The sequence below is a fragment of the Neovison vison genome, chromosome 8 (assembly GCF_020171115.1).
Source record: "Neovison vison isolate M4711 chromosome 8, ASM_NN_V1, whole genome shotgun sequence".
NCBI lineage: Eukaryota > Metazoa > Chordata > Mammalia > Carnivora > Mustelidae > Neogale > Neogale vison.
The window spans coordinates 4,663,334-4,677,779 of record NC_058098.1 but is presented as its reverse complement, the minus strand read 5'-3'; the positions used below and the strand labels follow the sequence as shown (position 1 = coordinate 4,677,779).

At 53.3% G+C, this 14,446-nt stretch overlaps 1 protein-coding gene across 1 annotated transcript; it reads right to left on the bottom strand.

Annotated features, from left to right (window-relative positions):
• Positions 1 to 3,084: 3,084 nt before the first annotated feature.
• ANKRD60 (ankyrin repeat domain 60) lies at positions 3,085 to 12,516 on the bottom strand. Its single transcript, XM_044262282.1, has 5 exons — positions 12,372 to 12,516; positions 7,401 to 7,531; positions 6,010 to 6,075; positions 5,615 to 5,780; positions 3,085 to 3,386 (listed from the first exon to the last, which is right to left on the bottom strand). Exons 1-5 carry the CDS (start codon positions 12,514 to 12,516, stop codon positions 3,085 to 3,087), a joined length of 810 nt encoding a protein of 269 aa, XP_044118217.1.
• Between the last annotated feature and the right edge of the window lie 1,930 nt (positions 12,517 to 14,446).

Here is a 14,446-nt window from a genome sequence, read left to right as displayed (position 1 = left end):
GTCCCAGCCCCAAACAGACTTTCCCCTTGTTGGAATCAGGGCTCAGAGCAATCTGCCCAGGCAATAATGTCCCCAGCCTGTGTCACAGTGTCACTTAAAGCAGTCTCAGGGCCACAGAGAAAGTCCCCCAAGTTGCCACCAGGGGGAATGCCATCCCTTCCGGCTCTCCGGGAAGCTCCGGTTGGTGAATAGTCCTGAGGGAGGAAAGCACCGGGGTCTGCAATGCAGGGGGGATCCGTGGAGAGAGAGAGAGCCAGGAGGTAGCGTGAAGTCCAGAGGGGCCGTCAAGGGGCCTACATCCAGGTTCTGGAGGAGACACCCCAGACTGGATACAGAGGAAGATTCCAGCATCTCTGTCCAGCTGCCTCAGAGACAATGAAGCAGCAGGGGACTCCGGGCCGGGTGGCCAGGAGGCTGGCTCAGCTGAGCGAGGCCTGGCCACGATGTCCGTGTCGCCCTCTGGACCCCACGGTGTGCATGGCCTCTTCCTGATTTGCACCGCGTGGCCTTCTAGAAAAGATGTGAGGCCACTTCCAATCAAACATGCGTATAAGAAAGAGCAACACGTTGTACCTGGTTCGAAGGAAGGGCGGGGGCGAGGGGAGGGCAGAAGCCCCCGCTGAGCATCCTGGCAGCCAAGGGGAAGGGGAGCACGTTGGGGGCAGAGCTGTCAATACCTGCTGGTAATGGGCAGTCCCCCACCTCCCAACGCTGTTTTCCAGGCCGACCCAGGGAGAACGGGGCTGGGTATTATACCCAGAAGACTCACCCCCATCCAAGAGGCAGCCCATCCACCCATCCTTGCCTCCACTACGAGACGCAAGCCCATCCCATCCTGCACTTGCAGGGAGACCCACCTGGGTGATCATGGACCACAGCGATTCCCACCGAAGACCATCCCCAGTGCCTTGGGCCTAGAAGGATTTCAGGGTCCCACAAAAATACTTGAATTGACCCCACCAAAAAATTTTTTCTGTTGGCTGCACCCAAAAAAAAAAAAAAAAAAAAACCTTAATGAAATATCTATGACATGTAACCATTTGCAAACCAACTCCTCTTTGGCTGTGGACATATTTTATTCACTCTGTGATGCAAGCTTGTTTGAACATGGCCAAGAATATGGTCCGACGGCCTCTAAGGAAGCGCCTCCAGGACCTGTAGGAGCGTGTGCACAGCCCTGCCTCGGACTGAACGGCGTGTCAGCTGCAGAGCTTGGAACTTGCCCCTTTTCTGGCCGAGTGTTGCATTGAACTGGGGCCATGCGAAGATACGGTGCTTGCCTCTGAAGTTTTGGGGACAAGTATCAGGCAGCTGGCTCTTGTAACGGCAGCGACAGCAGAGCAAAGCTGCTGGCAAGCAAAGGACTTTGAGTAATGCCACTTGTTAAGTTAAAAGGGTCCCCGAGTCACCCCGCCAACATACCTCATTAGCTGAATGAATTGACCCAATGGTTGGGGTTATTTAATATCTGTCTACCGACTTTGGAGAACGTCTGCCAAAAACAAGATCTCAGTTTTGACACAGTTGATGCTGAGCTCTATTTTTTTCTGACTATTATTTGTCAAACAGATTGCTGAGCCGGGTGCCGCCACGTCGACCGAGTGTAAAGCCACATCATCGACACGGATCTTCCTTGTTATGACAGCAGGAAATGCAGCCAATTAATTTAAAAGCCGAATCCAGTTATCGGGATATGTGTTGGAAAGAAGGGCAGCCGGGATACGGTGCTGTTTTCCATCACTTTGAAAACAAAACTTCCACGGTCGAGAGACCGTTGTCGCACAGACAGATCGCAGAAGTCGTGTTAGAATATGGGGCTTTAGAGAAACATACGTCAATGGGGGGTGGGGGGAGTATGGACAATACATGTCACCCAGCAAGACCATTCCTTCCGAGTCGCAAATGTCCCAGGAGGCTTGAGTTCCTTCTGCCACTTTCCTCCGTGAACAGGGGTGGAGTCTGGCAGTATGACGCATCCACACGTGTGTCTCGGATCTGCTACTCCTTCTTTACCATGCCACCATGTTTAAAAAAATTCAAGTCAACACTTAAAAATCTGACTAAATGCTATCAAAAAGATCTGGAAAAATCTAGCAGCCTTTGGCTCACGTTTTTGCTGGAGCTGATTCATGGCACCCTCTCCAGACAGCAGGACGCTGCTGGTTTCCACCCTTCCCTCTGGCTCCCATTCCCAGCCCTGATGCATGGCAGACAGGGCCCCTTGAGGGGTACAGAGCCTGGAACTAAGCATAGGAAGGACGATGGTGTTGCCACGTGGGGTCCTAGCAAGGAAGGAGAACACTGGAGGGAGGAAGGATCGGCGGGGGGGCGGGGAGGGAGGTGTGTTTGGGCCACTGGGGATGGGACCCAAGAAAAGATGGTGCCAGCTCTGATTCTCTCCTCTTCGAGCTCATCATCGTCCTTGACATGGTCTCCCCCAAATCCAACAGCAACTTATCACCTTTAACCAAGACTAATAAGGCACCCCAGTAGAGGACGTGACCGGAGACCCAAGCTCTCTCTGCTTCTCTAGTCCCCTATCCCCCAAGCCACATTTCAAGCAGCAGACCCCTCAGAGATGGCTCGGGAAAACTTCTGGAACATCACTCGCTGCGGCAGCACGTAGCACACAGTTCCTGAGCATTACAGACTGAAATTCAGAGCCCACCCCACGCAAGACCCCCCGACATTTGCCAGCACTTGTGCGTGGCAATAGCAGCAGAACCGTTCTCATCGCTGCTATTACTTCTATTATGCTGATGCATTAGATGGTCTCCAGACACGAGAAGGTAATTGGCTCCCATCACCCCAAGCCGCGTTACTGGATACAATGTTCAAATAGCTTAAAATTAACGGCTGGCATCTGAGCCCACTCCGTCCATAATGGATTACAGAATGAACACAAACTCACCTACCTCCACAGCACCCTCCCCAATTCATTTGCAAACAGGACAGATAATTTAGTATCTGATTCAGATTAATTGCCACGTTTTCTTGGCTTCCTGCTCCCCAAGGGCCACTGTGGATTTGAACTCTGAAAAGTTACCCAGGTCACCCTCGAGGTGCAGACATTCCCAGAGGGAGTCAAACTTGGCTCTTCTTGGAGCCTGACTTGGACTTTGCCCTGAGAAGAACCTTGTTCTCGGTCAAGTTCTTTGGGTCTTTTGTCCCTGACTTCGCCATCCAGTAGAAGAGGAACATACGCTGCTCACTGTGCCTGCGGTTCAGGCGCCGGGCGAGGGACATGGGGGTCTCCCCCCTGGCATCTCTTTCATTGATGGAGGCTCCATGGTTCAGCAGGTGGTTGATACAGTCCAGACGGCCCATGGCTGCGGCCACATGCAGGGCTGTCCTGCCCATGGGGCTTTGGCTGAGACAGCTGGCCCCTGTAAAATAAGAGAGCCGGCTGAGCGAGGCTCACCCTCCCGGCCAGGAGCCTCACCTCCAGAACTACATTCAGGAGGAGAAGCTCAGGAGGGGTGAGGCCATAACAAGAAGGCTTAGGAGAGTTAACAACGGCCCCCGCCTGACCCCAGCAGGGAGCATCGGGGAGGAGGCACTGCTGCCCTGCCCCAGGGACCAGCACTGCCTTGCCTCCCGTCTGCCCACGGCACGCTCCTGCTCAAACCCCATTTCCGGCATCCACTACCCTTGGGGTCATTCTCTAGGTCGTTCCTGCTCTGTCTCACCCTGCCACCCTCCCCACACCACACCCTTCCACCTCTCTCTCTCTCTCTCTCTCTATCTGCATGCTCCAATTATACCAGTCCTCTGTCTTTGCGCACTAAAGACACCCTGTTCCCGCATCCCGCCCCAGGCCTTTGCACATGCTGTTCCCTCTGCTAACGGCCTGTTCCCCGTTTCTGCCCCCGCCCCCCACCCCCACCCCCACCAGCCCTGGCTAACTCCATCCTTCTTTACCCCCCGCGCACTTCCTCAGGAAAGCCTTCCTCACCCCTCCCATGAGTCCCGCTCCCCTGTATATGCTCAGCAGACATTCCACAGCTTCAGAACATGCCGTGCACGACTGACCATGGAATTAATTATTTGTAATAATTTGCTGACTTCCCTTCATAAACTCCATGAAGGCAGAAAACACACTTGTTTTGATCACTGCTCTTTTCATCCCCGGCACGTAGCGCGATGCCTGGAGAAGACAGGCGCTCGGGAAATGACAGACGACGGGCAGCCTGACTCATGGACAGATTTCACTTCGATTGAATTCCTCACTGCCTCCTGCAGATGGATGGGCTAATGACAGGTGTCCAATACGGACTTGTTGAATTGAATCAAATTCTGGGTAACAAATATCATGACACAGAAAACAAGGCAATTCAATTACAAGCAGCTGACATTTCTGTAGCCAGTTTTTATGAGCTATGGCTGGACGGTGAGGTAACGTTTTAAACAGGTTCTCCTAACGCCCAGCCTCAGCCTCGGCACGGCTTTGCGGCGGCTGTGTGCAAAGGACAGAAAACTTTGCAAAGCTGGCTGTAATGTTTTAACTGGGGCTTTCAAATACATCACAGTTCCATCAGAGTGAAAATGACTTTTTATGAGCTTAAAGGACTGCTGGTCTGTGAACAGCCCATATTTCATCCCACAACAGGCGGCATGGAGAAAGCAGTGGAGAAAACAGCAAAATGGTCAGGAAAGCCTCTACCCAGTCATCCTGCCCTGGCCTCGAGGATGTTGGCACCCTGCTTGCTGGAGGTGGGGGCAGGAGCGAAGACGAGGTGCAGAGAGCCAGGGTCAAGGCCGCAGGCAGGAAAGGTTCAGATTGGAAAGCAAGTTGATAGGGGAGACCCTCGGATGAGGCCCCTTCTGGGCCTCAAACCCCTGACCAAACAGTACGTCACATGTTCTTCCTGTTCCCGGAGAAGCCGGCGGCCTGGGCCATCTGCGGCCATTGTCTATTGTTCTAGAATGGTCGACACCTCAATCGGTGAACCTCTTTTCCCAAAAATATCCTACGACCAGGGGAGATAAAGATAAAGCGTGCTCCGGCCGAGTCTCACGCGAGCCCTCACATTCAGAGACAATGCAGGCCAAGGCTGCTGCTTCTATCAACAGAGAGAGAGAGAGAAGTGACAGCCTGTCCTTGGAGCGGGGGCGGGGGATGATGGAGACGAGATGAGAAGGGGGTTTGTGGCAAGGGTCTCGTGAAGGAAATCATTCAGAGCCTGCCAATGCTCCCCCCTCCCCCTCCAAGAGAGTGATGCTGGCTTGGGGCTAGACCCCTTGGACTGCGGCAGAAACCCAACATTAGATGGGGCAGGAATAACACAGGGAGTCCAGGAACATCTCCAGCGGTGGTCGAAGAGGCCAGGAGGCTCTTTGGGCTGTTCCTGTGAATTAGTGTCTGGAAGTTTGATCTCTGATGACAGAATCTTCTTGAGACCCAGCCAGGAGAGAGGACAACCGCCTTTACTCAGCATGTCCTAAGACCCCTACAGAAAGAGGCTCCCCAGGGGCCCATGGGACCATGATTGGTGGTTGACACAACTTGGGTCCAGGACGCCATTGCGGAAGGCCCTGGAAGACAAGCACTCTGCCCTCCCTACCCGCGGTAGGCCCCAACTTGTGAACATACTCAGCCATCTCTCAAAATTACCATGTTCTAGAAGGTACTGCACGGCATCCGAGTGGCCTCTGTGAGACGTAACGTACAAGGCCACGAACGCTCTGTGAGCGATCCAGGCCTTCCACTGCTTGTGCTCCAAACGCTGCGAATTTGCAGTTTGGTAAAGAGAATCTTCGTCGACACCGAGGCAGGAGAGCTGGGCAGAATAAAGGGGGTCCGCAGAGTGAGTCCGAGTTCTTTCAAAAGTGCAAGCTGCACCTGACGGGTGGGGGCCTGGACCCTCCTGAGGGAAGGATGGCTCGAAGGCCCAGGGAAGGCGCGGGATGGGGACAGAGAGGGGCGAGCCCTGCCCGAGAAGCTGGAACACACCCAGCGGGGGACATTGTTGACCGAATTCTATACATGTCCAGGAAATACGCATTTACCATCGGGCAGGCTCGGGAGGCAGGAAGTTCTTCCTGTCGGTGTTTTGAAGAGAGAAAATAGCTTTTCTGGGTGTCCAGAGGAAGGTGGTTGTGACCGTTAAGGAAGACGCCAGACGACACGAAGTGGCCTCCCCAGAGGGAAATGCACTTCTCTGGAGACTGGATGAATTCTGGCCTTCCGATCTATTTTCGGGCCCATTGTCTCCGCTAACTTTTGGAACACTCTGAACTGCACTCACGGATGAAAAATAGCCCCGTAACATAATCATCTCGTGGTGAAGCGAGGCCCCGAGCACGAGAGGAGGGCTGCGGGCTCCAGCAGAGAGGAACTCGGTCCCAGATGCAGGGCAGCAGGGCTGGGGGCGGCAGCAGGGGGAGGCAGAGCCCCAGAGTGTGGGAGACAGGAGGTCCCCAGGTTCAGAGTGAGAGCCAGAAAACCGAGGCAGGACTCGAGTCCTCGAGAGTGGCGTGGAGGGGGCAGGAAAAGGCCGGGAGCAGGACCACCCCAGGGAAAGACCTGGAAGGGGACGCACCACGTCTGGGACGCCTCTTTCTAAGGCCCCCGCACACAGGCAGGGGGTTGCCACCGTCAGTCTTGGCCCTGCCTCCCCAGAGACCACCCACCTCTCCCAGACCGGATCCCGGATCCCCACAACCCTCCTGCAGCCAGCGTTTCCTGACCCCTTTCCTGCCTGAAAGTAAACCCCGTCCTCACACGCTCATACCCTTTCATCCAAATGTACTTTCTAGAAAGCACACACTTGCTTCCCTCAGTGGTCTCCCGCCGCCGGCTCCTCGCTTCTCTGTTGGGGAGACAGTCTGGTTTCCTCTTTCCTTCTCCCCGCTGCCCACCCCAGAGCTCAGCTGAGAGCCAAGCACAAGGCCTGGCAAAGAGCTGGCACCTGCCGTGTGTCGAGAAGTGCCTGATCTTTCCTCCTTAGGGGAGGGGCAGACGCCCCCTCGGATTTTTGCCCCGTTACGTGCTCTGGACTGTGCATTGCCTAGTTACCCGGAGCCCTTCGCCCACTGTGAAATCAGGTTTTCAACTTTACAAAATATACGTGTGACTAGAAAATCCATTGCCCATTGCCCTCCTTCCTCTCTCTTCGGTGGGGGTCGGGGGTCGGAGGGAGTGGGTTGTAAGGGAACACCGTGAAACGGCAAACCCAAGAGTGAGTGGGAACTCTTGATACAGTGTCCGATCATTATGACATGTGGCCTATCACTTTTTCTCCTTCTCTGGAACTTTTCCTCGAACAGTTGCATTCAAGACTGAATCTCACCCCACCCCATACACACATGCACACACACACAAACACACACACACACACACACAGAGTTTACAGTTGCTCTGTGAAATCTGATAGCCATTTAGAGACACATGAGGGCACCTTACTGGGATCCCCTTCCACAGCCGCCAAAACCAGTTCCGTCCATCCATCATGGCGCCAGACACATAATGAAATAATTCCACCAGGAACAACATCATGGAACTGCAACGTAGTATCATCCATCAAAATTCCTACTGGGAATATTTTTTACTTTAAAAAAATGGGTATTAGAGATAAACTATTACACTGGTTATCTTAAGAGATGATCTGACCTCGGGTATCACAAAGATCATCGGAAAGTCTGGAGCACTAATCTCCTGTGATGGGCTCACGGGAGTCTGTCTGGGGTCGTTAGTGCTTTTTAGAAACTTAATTTGCTCAGCTCAAATGGAAGCCAAAACAAAACAAAACACGACAAAAAAGGGCAACAGCTTCTAAAATTCTGTAATTATAACTCGTTCTCTGGCAAAAAAAAAAAAAAGACACATGAGTCAGTAAAGTCTTTTTATGAGGCAAAGTCTATGAATAGGACCTCTCGAAGCGAACGTCACAGACGCAGCACAAGGGACCTACGTGCGTCAGACGTGAAACTAAAACACTAATGTCTGGTAACGTGCTGTCAGCCGTTGGCCGAAGATGTAACGGCAAAACTGTGCTGGGTCTTTCCGATGATACTCTACGGCAGGGTTTTTTCCCACTTGGCACTACTGACGTTTTCGACTGGGTCTTTCTCTGGGGCGGGGGCTGCCCTGGGCACAGCGTCCCTGGCCTCTACCCCGCAGATGGCGGTGGTACCCTCACCCAGCGGTGGCCATCCAGAAGGTCTGCAGACGTTGCCACATGGCCCCTAGGGGACAGAGTTGCCCCCGTTGAGCATTTATGGTAATGGAAGGATTGTGAGGCTGCCATTCGGCATGATTTAGACTGGGGACGTTCCAGTTCTGTTGCATCGTCGTGCAGAACCACCGTCCACGATTGGAGACAACGGGGTGAGTGGGTCCCCTCGCACTGCCTGCGCTCAGACCCTCTAGGAAAGACCGTCGCCGTGACGGATGTAGGACTCTACAGCGTTTTCCGCAAAGTTGTCTTTAGTTTGCCTTTTTAAATGCACTGCTTCCTCACGCAGCCCCTGCTTAAGAATAACACACTGTCCCTTCCTACAAGTGACGCCGCCATTACTCCGGGTAGAATTCATGTTCGGATTCACGGCTGAGGGATCGCTAAGTGCCTGGCCCAAGCACCTACAGCTTTTAACCATCATGACGAGCCAGGGTTGTCATCTCCGTTTCCCGGTGAGCCAGCTGAGGACCCCGTGGCCGGGAAACGGCAGCCCCAGGACCCTCCAACCGGACCCGCCTTCCCTCCAGCGACACGCACGTGACGCTCTCGGCTCCGCTGGCCCCCTTCGGTGCTTAGGAGAAACTTCGGATGGTGGATGAGAACAGGGAATAGCAATTAGCAAATTTGCTAATTAGGGTCTTATTTGTGGTTCTAACACAGAGGATAATCAGTAATTAGTCTTCAGTAAGACAACTTGACTTCCTAACAACTTTGAAAAAAAAAAAAAAAACCTGGGTAAAGCTGGGTTTCCCAAAGAAAGGCAAGAGTGCCATTCTCACATGCTGAACAGCTCTTGGAGAAATCAGAGCACATTCTCTCTTTATAGGTGGCAGCAACTGCCTTTGGCTTAGACAAATACTAATTATCACCAGCTAAATAAATTATGAGAGCTGACAACAGACATGTAAGGTCGCCCCTCGTCCATGAATTTTGCTCATCCCTTTCAGATTTGTGTGTCTCAAGGTTTCACGTACACGTTAGCTCACGTGAACTTGCCCGACAACCTTTAGGTGGGTGAAGAGGCGGCAGCAGGCTCTTTGTAGGCAGGAACCCAAATTTTCGTTACTCAACGTAGTAGCACCTTCTCTCTTTCCTTTTTGTTTGCCGTTCAGAGGAAGGGCTGCGGCCGCAGGAGAGGTCAAGCTGCTCCCAGTCGCTAAGTGCTTGCTGAGTGGGAGGATTGTGACATCAGCACAAGTCACTGGGTGTCTTCCATTATCTCTGCGCTCTCTCGAATTTACGGCTCAGCATAGCTCATCGGGGAAAATAAATTAGCAGAAGGGGTGCCAGACGTTTGTAGCTCAGGATCCGTAATTTCCGAATTACTTGTTTTGGAACACTTACTGTCGGTAAGCAGCTCACCTCATCGTTATTCACATGTTAAATAGAGACCGGGCTTGAGATACACACTTCTTTCCGGATAAAGCCTCCAAAATGCCCCGGAGCAGCTTCCAAACACCCCTATAGCAAAATAAGGATGTCAACAGAAGGTGCTTAGCCTACGCCAGAGAGAGCAAAGGAAGGTATTCTGGCCTTCAATGTACATTTTGAATTTCCTGAGTCATCCCCGTCTAGAGGGGGACCTGGCACTCAGAATTCCAGAGCCCCAAGGCTCTGGGTTCCGGCTTAGGGAACTGAGCCCCAGAAGGGCAGTGTCTGGGGTAACGGAGAGCGGAGACAGGCTGATCTCAGATCTCTGCCTGTCTCCATCGCTTCCCAGCCCTGCATTACAGCCGCAGTGTCTCTGCAAATCACTCTCCACACCCTCCGGGCTGCAGCCCAGAGCTTTTTATACCTCTGTCTCCTTGAAGTATTTTTGCATTGATTTCAACCGGGTGGGGAGGTGATGGAGCCCAGGGGCTTTGATCCTGTTCTCATATCCTAACTATTATAGGGATCAGGACAGTGACAGCCAGGTCCTCAGGCTGTGGGATGGAGACTGATAGACGGGAAGACTCTCGGGTCTTCACCCCCCACTGGGTGCCTACCACATGGGATCTGTCTGGATAGGGGGCCTTGCCGTCCTGATTTAGCCCCAGCGAGCTTCGGTGCTGGGTTCTGATTCCAATTGGGCCAGTTCTGAGCTCCTGACATGGACAAGGACGCAGCTTTAGATTTGGGGTTCTGATACAAACTGGGTTAGTGCCAGTATTTGGGGCTCAAATGTGGGTAGGGTTTGCTTTGAGATTTGGGGTCCTGATGAGGGCAGAGTTTGCTCTGGATGTGGGACTCTGATGAAAGCAAGATTTGCTTTCTGTTTGGGGGTCCTGGTATGGGAAGGGTCTATTCTGGGATGTGGAGTCCTTGCATGGGCAGGACTTGTTTTGGAATTTGGGATTCTAATATAGCTCTATATACTGTAGTCACCAAGGGTAAGGAATCGGAGAGCTCAGCCTTGGGAATTGTGGTGGCAGGTAATGCTCTGAAATTTGAGGTCCTGAGATGGGCAAGATTTGATCTAGAGCTTGGGGTTCTGGTGTGATTAAGACTGGCTGAGGGATTTGGGGTACAAATACAAGTAGAGCTTTCTTCGAGTTTTGGGGTCCTTATGGAGGCAAGGCTTACTTTGAACTCTGGCTTCCTTACATGGAGATGGTTGGCTTAAACATGGTTTGCATAAGATTTAGGGTTCAGATATGGGTAGGTTTGGTGTGAATTTTGGGGTCTTATTGTGGGCAGAGTCTGTCATGCTTTGGAGACCTTGTGAGGTTATTTTGGTTGGGATTAGTGATCTGGGATGGTCATGGTGAGCTTGGGAACTGGTTTCCAGGTGTGGGAAGAGTTCATTTTGGGTTCTGGCATCCTCATTTAGACAGAGATGGCTGATGGATTGGGGTTTGGTGCACAAGTGACTAGTTAGACACTGGGGGCTCAGAATTGGGTTTGTCGGCTCTGGGATTTAGGGTCGTGCTCTGGGTAGAATCTGCTTTGGGATTCAGGTTTCTGTTGCAAGCAGGGGTAGTCTGGGGTATTTATCTTGGGTCCAAACATGGGTGTGGTTGGCACAAAGTTATGGGGCCCTGGGGTGGGCAATTTGTTTCAGGCATTAGCATCCTTCAGTGGACATGGTTGCTAGAAGATTCAGGGTTCTGAGGGTTGCATGGTTAGCCTGGGGATTTGGAGTCCAATCTTCGCCAAGTTCGTTCCTGGTTTAGGAGTCCTGAAGAGGGCAGAATTTATGAGCTTCGGCATCCTTGTATGGATGTGGCTGCTGGAGGACTCAGGGTTCTGAGGTATCATAGTCTGGAGATTTGGGGCAGCTATGTTCTGGGTTTGGGGGTCCTGAGGTGAGCAGTGTCTGTTTCATAGTGTCCTCTAATGGACATAGTTGCCGGAGAATCTGGGCTTCTGGGATAGTCATTTGGGGTTTAGTCCTAGGTAGGTGTGCTCTGGGCTTGGGGGCCCTGAAGTGGGCATGGTTTGCTCTGAGCTTCAGCGTCCCGTGTAGACCCGTCAGCCAGAGGATTTGAGGTTCTGAGGTAGTTGTAGTTATGCTGGAGATTTGGGGTTCAGTCTTGGGCACAGTTTGCTTCAGGCTTTGGCATCCATGTGTGGACATAGCTGGCTGGAGGACTGGGGGTAGCGGTTAGGAGTCCAACATGGGGATCTGGAAGTCTGCGTTGAGTTTGGGGTCCTGACAGGAGGTTTGCCCTAGATTGTAGGGTCCCACTGAGGACAGGCTTTGTTTCAGGTTTCCGGTCTTGTGTGGACCCTGTGGGCTTTGGGATCTGGGTCCTGATGAAGACACTGGCCACTAAGGGGCCGGAGGAGTCTTGCTTAGGTGGCAGCGCCTTTGTGGAGATTTGGGGTCGCAGACATCGCCAGGATCTGCTCAGGGTCGGCGGGTCTGACTAGACAGCTTGCTTTGGGAGGAGAGTCCTGACTCAGCGGGATATGTTTGTGGATTAGGGTCTTGCTGTGAACAGGGTCTGCCTTGAGATGTGAGGTCTAACCTGAACCCGATTTGTCAAGATTGGGAAGTCCTTGTGTGGCCAGGCTGGCTTTCCTACCTGGGGGCTTTCCGGGGGCGGGGTGGGGGTGGGGGATGGGGTTTGTTCTGACACCTGGGAGTGGGGGTGGAGGAGTCCTCACGCGGGCAAGCGTCCCTTCAGGCGCCGCAGGGTCAGAAGGGGACCCGGCGACCCGGCGGAGGCCGTACACGTGGCGAGGGCAGGGGGTGGGCAGGGTCACCTTGGTCCAGATACTGGAGCCGCTGCAGGTCCAAGGGGATGCCGGCGGTGAGGTCCAGCTCCTCCTTGAGCTCCCGCACCGTCATGTCGCTGCGGCAGTTTGTCACTTGGAACATCTCCCCGGTCTCCTCCAGCAGCACCCGCATGGCGAAGGCTTCTGGGGAGGCGTCTGGGGCCAAGTCAAGCACCGGGCTCACGGCCTCCGGAGCCCCGACGCCGCTCTGGCGGGGGGAGCGGGCCCGGGGCCGCGCAGGAAGGGGCCGCGGGCCCGACCCCTGCCCGCCACGCCTGCCCCGCCTGCCCCGGCCGCCCCGCCGGCCCGCCACCGGGTCCGAGCCCAGGGCGCCCCCCGGCGGCTGCCCCGCCCGCGCTCCGCCGCCCGCAGCGCCTGCCCTCCGCATGCCCTCCTCCCCTGTCTCCTGCCCCCCGCCCGCGTCACCGCAACCCTCCCCCCCACGCCCCGCACGGGACAGAGCCCCACGCCCTGGGGTCCCCGATGGCCCGATGGCCTGGGGCTTGGAGGCGCAGCGGCGGCGGAGTGATTTGAGCTATTCCCCCCCTACCCCCAGGGGGCCGGGTCCCCAGGCCCTTCTGAAAGCCTCCAAGCTGCTCGCCAGCTCACTCACTGCCCTGTCACGGGTGACCTCACTCCAGGTCACAGGCCACCGTGGCCGTTCGCAATAGTCTGCGTAACTCAGAGCCCAGGGCCTGGGGTGGAAACGCCCTAAGTCCTCCCAGCGCGCCTCGTCTACAGGAGTCAGGCTGGTCTACAGCGGCGCTCAGCAGCCCTATTCCTGGCACGAGTGGAAAACCCCACGGAGCCGGGCCGGCGCTCAGGCCGCTCCGGAAGCAGGAGCTGGGCCTTCGTGAGGGTCTGCAGAGCCGCATGAACACCCGTCAATTCTGAAAATGCTCTCGAATTCTCCGAGGGAGAGAGGAGCTGGTGAAAACTCTAGCAGAGAGGAAGCGTCCACTCCGCGCGGGGCTGGGACGGCTCCCCTGTGAAGATGCCTTTCAAGGGAGCTCCATCTGCAAGAAACCCACCTCGTGGTTTTCCATTGATTCACCCGAGAGGAGGCCGAGTGTTCAAGTACACAGGAAGCTTACATGTGATGATCAAATCGCAAACACTCAGCGCCCCACACCTAGGAACGATGAACACACCGCGCTGAAGTGATGGGGGAAAGGAGCAGGAGGGGAGCAGAACCACCTCGGGAAAAATCTCAGTTGTTACAAAACACGAATAAAACGTGAGCCTTAAACATACTTCTTGCAGAGAAATTACAGTCATTTAAAAAAAAAAAAGTTGCATTGGAAAGGCATTCATATTAAGTATAGACCATTTTTAGTAAACTCAACTTTTCTTAAGGTTGGATTATTTACAGAAGAGTCTACAAATCTCTACAAGCACATCTGTTTCAGCAAATTCTATGCATCGCAACACAAACTGAGGTGGTTTGTTTTTCCTTAGTGGAAAGCAAAGCTCTGCACAGAATACAAAATTCCAGGTGATAATTCTACTTGCTGCCTGGTCAACAGATTTTAACTATGTGACAACCTCAATTTCTAAACAATAAAAAAAAAAAAAACCCACTAAAAATTATCTGTTACTGATGCGAAAACAGTATCTCCTATTTACTTTAGGCAAATATTGAACACAAGACGGACTGACTGATTTTTGTTTCTCTTAATAGGTAGCCTCCACAGTTTATAAGTTCACGCTCCGCTGGGGCTGCCCGAATGCCACCCCGGTTACAATTTGAAATTCTCACACATGTACCTTATTTTCTTTGGCACGGTATAGATTCCTTCCTTTCTTTTTAAAGAATCAGCTCAGTGGAACTTGGGGGAGGGAGACAATATCCTGTATACCAGGAAATTCAATATATAGCTCCAGAAATTTTATTTTTAAGAAAAGGGAGAAAGAAAAGACGGACAAGAAAAAGATCCAAGGAAAGAACAGCAATAGCAACATGCCCTTTGCAGCCAGCTCTTGAACCCCAAATGGGCCACTCCTTCCTTCCTTTGTGCCTGCTTTCAAGATTAAAAATAGAAGCAAGAAAAATAACGCGAGCC